Genomic DNA, 10354 nt, shown 5'->3' with positions numbered 1-10354 from the left:
ATATTTAATGACATGCAGTTGTTTTCATTAAAATGATTGTGCACCAGCTGCTTGTGCATAAATGCCCCATGGAACTTGTCAGTTGTTGACTGTCAGCTGACTTTCTGCATACATTAAATTAAATTGTCCCCACATGGCCAGGGTTTAACTCTGACTGTGCCTCTGGTGGTACCATATGTTTGTAGGAGGTTTGATATATTCAGAACTCAGTGGGCTTTTGGCACGTGTAGTGATGAACTCCACAGGGAATGTGTGGGGGTGTCCCAAGGCTTTTGAGGGTATGCAGGGACCACCTCTGCTGTGTGCTCCAGAGGCATGCCAGTGTTGCCAAATCCATTACTATTCCAACTAAGTTTATCTTACTCTGGAAATCTTTGATACTCTTACACAAAACCATTCTCAAATGCATGGAAACCCAAATGTGTGGTAATATTCTGAAACAGGTCCACTTTCTTTGCCTTTCTTTTTACACACAGCAGAGGGTGTTGGGTTTTCACATCAGGGGCCCATTCCCAACCAAGATACATGGGAGATACTGTGATCAAAATGATGGATGTGAAAGATAGCTTGGCTCCCAGTTTGGGTAGTTACAGTGTTCTGGCACTGCAGGGCCTGCCAGCTCCTCGTTGTTGATGGATGAAGTACTTATTGTATCCCTGTCTGTGTGGATGGGTACAGAGAGGCCTGCACTGGGCTCTGATGCTCCATGCTAATCAGGTACAAGCTGATCCTGTCTGGCAGCTATTTTAGCAGAACACGACATGCTGCTGTGTGGAGAAGTGAGGTGGGGAGAGAACTCCATCCTTACACCACCTGTGGGGGTAGACATGCCCTTTCTTTCCATAGAAAACATAATTGTTTTAATCTAAGTAGCATCTTGCATCTAAAGATTGAGAAAGGCTACAGAAACCCAGGTGCTCACTGAACAAGGAGTGGCCCTGACAACTTATTATTCCAAAACCTCCAAAACCTGATGTCTGGAAAGACAAGCTCAGAAATTAATCAAAAGTAATGAGGCCATGGACATATGAATGGAAAGGCAATGCTTACAGCACAAACCTGGAACAACCTGCAGACCATACTGGGTATATTGTGCATCTGAAAGTATGAGAAATTAGAATAACAACCATTAAAAGAGTCAGAAACCATGGGAAAGTCATTATTGCTTTGTCCGTTGTTAAACATGCCAGAATTGCAGTGGGACTACATTGTTCTGGAGGTTTTGCTTAGGACTGCCTGACCTTTCAGGGGTTAATCTGTTCATGGGTTCATTGGCCTGAGGTGATGGGGAGGCACACACCTGTCTCAATACAGAGACCTCAATTCTCATGACAACACTGATGTTAAAAAAGTAGCAAATTTTTTCCTGTAAAAGATTAAGCGTGCTATAGCAATAGAAATAGAAGTAGATAAATCAGTTGCATGAAAGTGAGTGCAGTTTTTTTCTTGAGTACATATATGCATGTTATTTTCTTTCATTATTTAAGGATTAATTTAATCTGGTCCCAAAATGAGTCATCTCTGGGTGAACCAGAGCCATAGCAACACTATGCAGTGATCTTGATTATAAACGTTTAAAGTTTGTTAATCCTTTGGGATTTTCTTCTCATTACAATTTATAATCAAGTTTTAACAGGTACAAGAAACACAACTGTAAACTGAGAAACAGATGAGTAAAAATCAGTTGGTGAACACATGTATCACTTTCAACAGAAGCAAGCATTTTTTTTCCTCGATATGGCTTAATGACTTTTAGTATTCATTATTTAATAAAGCTTTCACATTTAAATTCAGAATTTGGCCCTTAAAAAGTACCACACTGCTTGTTCACTCTTGGATTCAAAGACAGTGCTTATGAGGAATCACTGCGGTTAAACGTTCCCCAGAGGAGCTTCACTACTGAATGATGCAAAATTCCCTGAAGTAACTATCTTCCAAGGGTTTGCATCCTTCCACTGAAGCTCAACAATTAGACTTTAAAGTTCGTTTTCATCTTTCTTTTGCTGACTTGCATGTCTTGGATCGGTGTTCCCAGTGATGGACAATAATCAGTGAAAGCCTTGGGAATGAGTAACAGGGAGAGGGGGCAGTGGGTAGTGCAGAGCGAGGGGATGGAGATTTGACACCGCACCTCTGTAACACTGAGAGCACACATTGCTCTGTTCGTCAGAGGTTTCGTTTTACTTCTGTCAATGGCCAACACTTAATTCTCTTGAATGACATGCCAGTCATCCCTGGCTCTCCCTCAAAGTCCTGCGTACCCTCTGAGGACTTCAAATAACCACAGCTCGGCTAATTAAGGCACTAAAAATGCAACGGCTTCTTGCACCAAGCCCATCAATCGTGTATAACCGAGGCATTGGATAGTTCCTCGGCACCTGTCGGGACTGTCTCCAGAGCACGATTCGGGGGCCAGCCCCGGATCTGCCAAGTCATGCTGCCCTTGCAGGCGCTGCCGCCCTGCCCTCCCCGAGAGAGGATCCGCTCGCGAGATCCGCGCCGCTATAAAGGGGGCGGCGCGGCGCGGCTGGCGCAGAGCGGGTCGCGATTGTGCTGCTGCGGCGTCTGCGGGACCGGCTCGGCGCTCCGAGTGAGTGTGCGGGGCCGCGGGGGTCGCTGAGGGGCTTTGCACAGTGCTTCTTTTATTTTTATTTTATTTTTTTAAATTTTATTTTATTTTTATGTGTTTTTTTGGTACTGTTTTGGGTGGGTTTTTTTGTTCGTTTCCCCTCCCCCTCTGCGCGTATACGCCCTTGAGCGAGGCGCGTAGGGCGAGCCCTTTCTTCCCTCTCCCGAAGGATCGCGCCGCCCGCACCCCGTGTTGAGTTTTCCCTAGTTTTGGTTTGGGATTTTTTTAGTTTTTTTGGCGGGCAGAGCGGGCAGATAAGTCCCTCCAGCGCTCCGGCCTTTATCAGCGCTGTGGAGGAGGAGCCGCGGGGAGCGCCCGCGGGGGGAGCGCGCTGGGCGCCTGCCGGGAGCCGAGCGGCCCCTGCCCCCGACAAGCGAGGCGGCAGCTGGCTTCTAAGCCTTAAGGAAACCCCAAACCTGAGGGCTGGATGCGGCTCGGGGACATGCAGGCGGCGGGTTCCCCTGTCCCAGAGCGGTGTAGCGGAGGCCTGGGCGGGGGAAAGGCTCGGAGGTCGCCTCGGAGCCCCTTGGGCACCAGGCGTGCCGCGGTCCGTGCGCGATGCCCGCGGCTCGGTATCGCACCCCGACAGCGGCTGCGGTGGCCTGACCGCATTTTTGTGACAGTCTGAAGGTGGCAGAGTGGGAGGCTGATGGTTTTGAAAGGGCCTTTCGCTTTTGTTCAGGGCACCCTAAAGGTATGAAATCGCTCGTTCAAGAGAGCAGGCCTGGCTTATTATAATTGCAGTTTGAAGATAATTGAGGCTGTCTGCGGCTATGAGCAACAAAGATACTCTGGCCGGATTCGAGTGTGTTTGATTTATGGTGCTCATTCTACTCTCCTCCACAGTGAAAGGAAGTAACAGTGATTCTGTGGTCTGCTCCTCTGCGGGTTAGGAGATTCTGTGGCTAAAGATCCGAGCAGAGCACGCACTGACCCCGCACAGAAAAACAGAGGGGTTGGCAGGTCACAATGGGTGCTCTGAGGAAAGCACATGATTCTCTTGCAGTGTGAGGCAACCAAGGTCTCCTGCAAATATTAAAAGATTTTAATGTTACCAGAGAAAGGGGCAATAACTCGTAGTTTTGAAAGGGAAAGTATCAAAGAGCAGTCTGACCTTGAATACCTAGTGAAATACTCCAGAGGATTGCTGATGGAACAAATATAGAAGGGCTGGCATAGAACTGAGCAAAAGGATGACCTTGAGCTTGGATAACAGAAAATAATGTAATTCAGTGATAAAAATGTGGGGTCATGCACTCCAGGCCGAACAGCTCTTGCTTATAACATAAAACTTGCTAGCTGGAAGCATCTCACACAAATATGGTGCAGTGGATGTTCCCCTCTCCCTCTTTCAGAATTTTACTTTAAGAACCACAGCTGCATTTGTGGGTACAGGATTCTTGATGTCCTCCTGCCAGACTGCTTCACTGCATCCTACAAATGGTCTCTAGTCCTGGCCACCACATTCCTTCCCAGCCTGCTGCAGTTAAAGACTAAAAAACCCTTGGATGAACATGGGGATAAGGAGCTTTGTTGCACAGTTAGAAATGCTGAATGTGTGGGTGCTTCTCCAAATGAAAACTGAGAGGTGGATCATTACTGTCAGGGTGTGCAAGAGAAACTTTCAAAAGCAAAACCATTGCTAAAAAGGCTAAGTGTGGGTTCAAAGCTAAATGACTTGTGGGCTAATTCTTCTGGGAAAAAGTGGCTGGCAAGGGGGAAGGAGCCAAGAAATGAGGTGCTCTCAACCGTTTTTGGAATGGACTTTGTGCCTTGCAGGCACAATTTGGAACAGTCCTTGGCTCTTGGCTTTCCTTAGCAACATAAGACTCATGCTAACCTTTGATGTGTTTTTTATCTCTGAGACAGTGAGTGCTGCAGTGTGTAAAATAAAGTGAAATAACTTTTAAAAATATTTTATCATCTGCAGAAATTAGGTTTATAGAATTGCCTATTTGAAAGATTATGCTCTGGAAGTCTAAAGTGTTCTACTCCATTCCCAAACTGAGCAAAAATACTGAACACAAGGGTGTATTACAGATGACAAGCTTTTGGGGCAGACAGCTGGAATAGCATTCTCTTGTCCTTGTGTACCCTGTCATTCTTTTTCCTTAAAGGGGAAACAACCTGGCTGTACTGATTTAGACTTGGTGAAATTGTAATTAACATAGAATGTGATTTCCATGTATGCCACGAGTCTTTCTGGTTGCAAAAAAAAAAAGGGTTGATTTGTTCAAAAGGTTAAAGTGTAGTTATGCAGAACAGTGTTCCCTGGGGATTAACAGAAGTTATTTTCTTTCAGAATCAACAGGAAGGTCAAGTTTGAGGTCTTAAATTCCCTTGTAAAATTGAAGAAGGTTCTTCTCATTGAAAGGTCTAAAAAACAGACTTTCTATTCCTCCACCATGTGGAAACGGATGGTTTTCTGAGTACTACTAAAGCTCTAGGCTAGCCCTTTCCCAGACTCTGAGCTGTTACTAGTTAGGTAACCATTACTGTATCTTTAGGAGGCCATGAGCTATACATTTCCAAGTGCTGGCAGTCTCTATAGTGGTTTAACTACCAATATGACACAACTCATTTAACACTTAAGCCTTGTTGCAAGATTAAGTGCTGATATACTGTCTTTGGTGTTTAATCTAGATTGATAAAATGCTTTGAATAAATCCTTAGTTCCAGGTGCAAATGTACTACCATCTAAACTGTATTGGTGTTAACTCTTGTCTAGGTTAAATCAAGATGTCTTCAGGAAAGGCTTTCATTGGGAAACCAGCTCCTGACTTTACTGCCACGGCTGTAATGCCAGATGGACAGTTCAAAGACATCAAACTCTCTGACTACAAAGGTAATTTCATGTGCTTCTCTAATTACACAGATAGGCTGGCCATAGGAATATCCGAACATCTTGGTTTGGTTTTGAAATGATAGTGACCACTTGGCAGTGGACTGAAGATCAGAGCTTGTGTAGTGGTGGCTGGAGTATGCTTAGAAGGCTGTCAGCAGTGTGACTTAATGTGCCAGCTGATAAATGTTATCAATGAGCATAAAACTCCTTTAAACTGTTACCTTTCATCAGGCTCATTGCCCTGTACCATACTGAGACTGGTGTAACATTTCCAGACTTTGGAACAGCAGCATCTTCTGTCTCATCTTTGTCAATGGAAAGTAAATTATTTCATCTAAGCAACAAACTCCCTTTCTCTAGAGTGCTGGCTCTAGAGCATATGTTTGCATTGCCAAAAAAAGCTTCACTAAAAATAAAGGAAAACCCTGAAGCAATCAAGTACTCATGTTGATGGATTTAGAAATACATTTCTAATGATGTTGCAGGCTGCATGAGGCTAATGAGAAGGTATAGACTACACACCTACTCAGTTAAAGTGTCTCCATGGCTGGTTGCCTTTCAGATCTGTGGCTGGGGATCAGCCATGTGGTATTCTGCTGTAGCATACCCAGAGCTGTACTTGGGGCAGGCTTGGGAGTAGACCCAGGAGACAAGCATTCCCTGTTAAATTTGACAGTCTGGGTATGGGGACTCTGGTTGGGTGGGTTTTAAGGTTTAGGTTTTTTCTGTGTTTTGGTGGGGTTTGATTGTTTGCTTTTGCTTAGAAAACTAACAGATTAACTGCTTTTCTAGGAAAATATGTTGTGTTCTTCTTCTACCCCCTGGACTTCACTTTTGTCTGTCCAACTGAAATCATTGCCTACAGTGACAGAGCTGATGAGTTCAAGAAAATCAACTGTGAAGTAATTGGAGCTTCTGTTGACTCTCACTTCTGTCACCTTGCCTGGTAAGAATCGGGCTTTAAACCCAACAGACTGTTCTGCCTGACCTCGGTTCATGCAGGAGCTGAGCTCTGAGTGCATTCAAAGGCATCTGGTAAATATTGGTAGTACCACGTGCTTCTGAACAGAATTGAGTGTACTGGGCATCAGTTCTTTTGTTGCCACATGGCAGATTGAGTATGATATTGCATAAAGGATCTGTTGTAGGCTTCTGTTGTACCTTGAGCCCTCATTTTGAAGTGCCCATATTGTAACATGTAAACTTTTCTTCTTTTAGGATCAACACTCCTAAGAAACAGGGGGGTTTGGGCACTATGAAAATCCCCCTGGTTTCTGACACAAAACGTGCCATTGCCAAAGAGTATGGAGTGCTGAAGGAGGATGAAGGTATTGCATACAGGTAATGTGCCAGAGGTAAACGACCTGATAAAGTTATGTTGCAATGCATGGACATGTCAGATGAACACAGAGCTTGAACACCTGCAGCCAGCTAAAGCTATTGGCTGTTCCAGGTGTGAACTCCTGCAGGCTGTCAGACAGTCCTGCAAGGGGAGATGTTCCCTGGTTCTCTGCGGTGCTTAGGTTTCCTGTGCTTCTAAGTTAAATTCTGCTTGCCTTTGACTGCTCAGTGCAGGAGTCTCATGCAGGTGAGCTGCAAACATTAGTAATGCAAGATCTACAAGTCATGAAAGTGATTACAGGTATTTAGTCTAGTAATCAAAGTGCAGATTAATTAAATCACAAGTCTTTAGTCTGCTGTTCATAGAAGTTGCCAAGGGAGCTGAACTTCTGCTAACTCTTAACCTGACGTTGGAGGACTGATGAGCTGTTGCTTGTTGTCTTTTTGAAAACAGTGTGTAGTGAGGTTTTTTTCATGTGAGAAGGTCTCTCCTTGAATTTGTTTTTTCCTGGGGTTTCTCTTACTTATTTTTAGCTACTATCATCTTCCTTAAATAGGAAGCACTTCTCTCCTGTGTCAGTGCTTTGACTTGTCTCCTGTCTGTCCTAGTTCCTGTTGGGCTTTCAGCTGCTACTGTTTCATTGCTGTGCACATATCAAGGTGTTAGTTTCAAATAGTGAACCTGAGTTTTTGAAACTTGTGTCAGTCTAATCAGCCTTTCAAAAGCTGTGCTTAACATCAGGTCTGGTTTTTGTTTGTTTTAAGGGGTCTGTTCATCATTGATGAAAAGGGGATCTTGAGGCAGATTACAATCAATGATCTTCCTGTTGGCCGTTCTGTTGATGAAACCCTCAGACTTGTCCAGGCCTTCCAGTTTACAGATAAACATGGAGAAGGTAAGAGTGCTTTTCAAATTAATGTTTTCTCTAAAGTATTAACTTAAGAGTTAGAGCAGGTTAAATCAAGGGTTACTGAAAGGTACTAAGTGCATGTATCAATCTATGCACAGCCGGTAATTGTGACTGTTGAAAAATGCAGCTGGTTCTGTAAATCTGCTTATTGAAGGACACTATAATGCTTTATCCTATTCCAGTTATTTGTCCATTGAGTACTTGTTCATGTTGAGATTTCACTTAAACCAGTTTGGTGATGGATGTCTTTTTCAGCACACAGAAGTTGTCTCTTTCAGTTAGACACAGGAAATATCTGAGACAGAAATTAAGAACATGTAGTAACTTAGCCTACAAGAGTAAGTTTGATTTAGATTCTGCTCTCAGATTTGGTAGGTTGAGACCATCAGTACTAATGTATTGTTTTATGCAGCCTGTTAGGCAAACTACTTAAATTCCCAGAAAATCTGCTGACCTTTCTGTCAATATATAGTGAGGGTAAAATGGATGAGAGTCTCTGTCCCCATAGTTCAGGAGGAATAACCTGTTCAATACTGGCAGCTTTTCTGCAGGAGAGAAAGAAAAAAATAAAAAGGCATGCAGATAGAAAGTTAGAACCAAGTTATGGAAATCCAAAATTGCTGTGCAGGTGTTAGTAATATTCAGTTGTCATTAACTAATGACATTTGTTGCTGCTGGCCATACTTAATGTGCTTCAGAAGTGGTAAATCAGTGGCAGGTTTTATTAAAATAAGTGTTCTCGTGACTGTGGTATATAAACATAAATCATGTGAGGAGACATCCCAAACATTTGGTGATGGAGCAGTCACATGTCATGCAAATGAAGCATTTTGTGGTTTACTGTGCCTTTGAGTAGTCAAAACCTGGCAAAAGGTTTTCCTTTAGAACTGTAGGACTGCAGTCAGACAGACCAGAGTAAGATGTGTAGCAACACTCAGAAACCAAGCATACTGTGGCTAAAATTGCCAGTTGTGAGTGGAGCAAACATCCAGCATTCCATGGCAGTAAAGAAGGAACACTGTTCAAAAAATGCTGCTCAAGGAGCTGCTGGAAGTTTGAGACCATGCAACCTCTGCATCATGGTGGCTTTTTGATAGCCATGTAGGGGAACCAGTGACAGTTGAACAATTTTTCCCCTGCCCATTCAACTGGAGAGCTGGGCCAGGGTAGATTAAAGATAAGGGGAATACAGACTTGGCTGGATCCAAGGAGATAAGTGCAGTGTGGTGTTAGAGCCTTTCTGGCCTGGGCTGCTGGAGTTGGCATTACCTTTGCTGTCAGACTTCCCAGAAGCTTTTAAGTGGGGCTGGGAGAGGTGCTTGTGTAAAGGACCCACTGTTGCTTGGGCAGACACCTGGTTCCTTGGGTGGTACTGCCCAGTAAACAAATAGAAACAAGCAAAACAGAGCATAATGTGACACTGAATGCACTGTCTGTATGTTGCAAAGATCTATTCATGTTCCGAGTTGCTACTTTGCTTTAATGTTGTGTAAAACATGTTCTGCAGGAGCAGCTGGTAAGACTTAAACGTTCTTATCATTTCAGTGTGCCCAGCTGGCTGGAAGCCTGGGAGTGACACAATCAAGCCTGATGTTCAGAAAAGCAAAGAGTATTTCGCCAAGCAGAAATAAACGTTCAGCCTGAGTGGAAGCTAGTATGCCTTACATAAAGAGCAAGTATCAGTTACTGAACTTTGATTAAGTCATTGCATCTGAGTCAAGGGATCATGTTTTAGTTATAAACAGTAACTTTTTTACTTGAAGGAAAGTTTGTCGTTTTGACAGTACCTTCATAGCAAATCCTAACGATCAGTATCTGTACATCAAGCCCTGTTGACCTTAGTGACAATGCCGTGTCTGTGGTTAGCCATGTGTTACATAAAGCAGTGGTATCCTTTTGTAACTCTATTAAACTTGTGAAAAGAGCACACTGTCTACTGTTCTTTTATGTAGTCGTCAGGAGACGTGGGAGCAATGCAGACTGCATTTCTGAAAGCTTTCTGTAGACATCTTGAGTCCTTGAGGCCTTTTACTACAGCTCCATTAGAATGGAGAGAAAAAGTCTTGGTTATCATGTTGAAGTAATAAAGTACTCCTCACACTCCTCACGACTTGGCTGTTAGATGAAGGATCAGGGCTCGGGATTAAGCTCTGAGCACTGTAGTATTGTGTGGAGCATGTGGTGACAAAGGTGGGGCATCTCCTCATGCACCATGTCAGCTTAGTCATTCTGGCATCTACTTTAGTCAAAACTGACTGTTCATGTCATTCCTGGGAGCCCAACATTGAGTTTGAATGTCTCAATGGGAGTGGAATACTGGGCTTTCTGGAAAGCAAACTTCCTTGGATATACAACATTCATCCACACAGTCTTTCCCAGTACATGTCATGGGGGTGATAATATGCCAGTTATCCATTGGCTTGTAGTCACATGTTTTAGATCAAAAGGATGGCATTATAAAATCTGGTACTCAGGTGTGCTCTGCCTTGTCTGTAATCTTTGTATTTCAAGTGATTATGTAAAACTCGGAGCACATGACTGGCCTTAAATCACACCAAAGCTGTGACTGCTGTGTAGCTTCATAGTTCAGGGTGGCTCGTGATAGGGCTGAACTTCAGAGCTGAGGAC

The 10354-nt window shown here is 43.8% G+C and overlaps 1 protein-coding gene across 1 annotated transcript; it reads left to right on the top strand.

Annotated features, from left to right (window-relative positions):
- The first annotated feature begins 2440 nt into the window (after positions 1–2440).
- Positions 2441–9653, top strand: PRDX1 (peroxiredoxin 1). The gene is made up of 6 exons (XM_058842937.1): positions 2441–2590; positions 5358–5474; positions 6267–6420; positions 6693–6815; positions 7581–7711; positions 9272–9653. The coding sequence occupies exons 2-6, from the start codon at positions 5369–5371 to the stop codon at positions 9355–9357; spliced, it is 600 nt and encodes a 199-aa protein (XP_058698920.1). The 5' UTR covers positions 2441–2590; positions 5358–5368; the 3' UTR covers positions 9358–9653.
- The last annotated feature ends 701 nt before the right edge of the window (positions 9654–10354 follow it).

The sequence above is a fragment of the Poecile atricapillus genome, chromosome 7 (genome assembly GCF_030490865.1).
Source record: "Poecile atricapillus isolate bPoeAtr1 chromosome 7, bPoeAtr1.hap1, whole genome shotgun sequence".
Lineage (NCBI taxonomy): Eukaryota > Metazoa > Chordata > Aves > Passeriformes > Paridae > Poecile > Poecile atricapillus.
The sequence above is the reverse complement of the archived record's forward strand: the minus strand, read 5'-3'. Positions and strand labels throughout refer to the sequence as shown.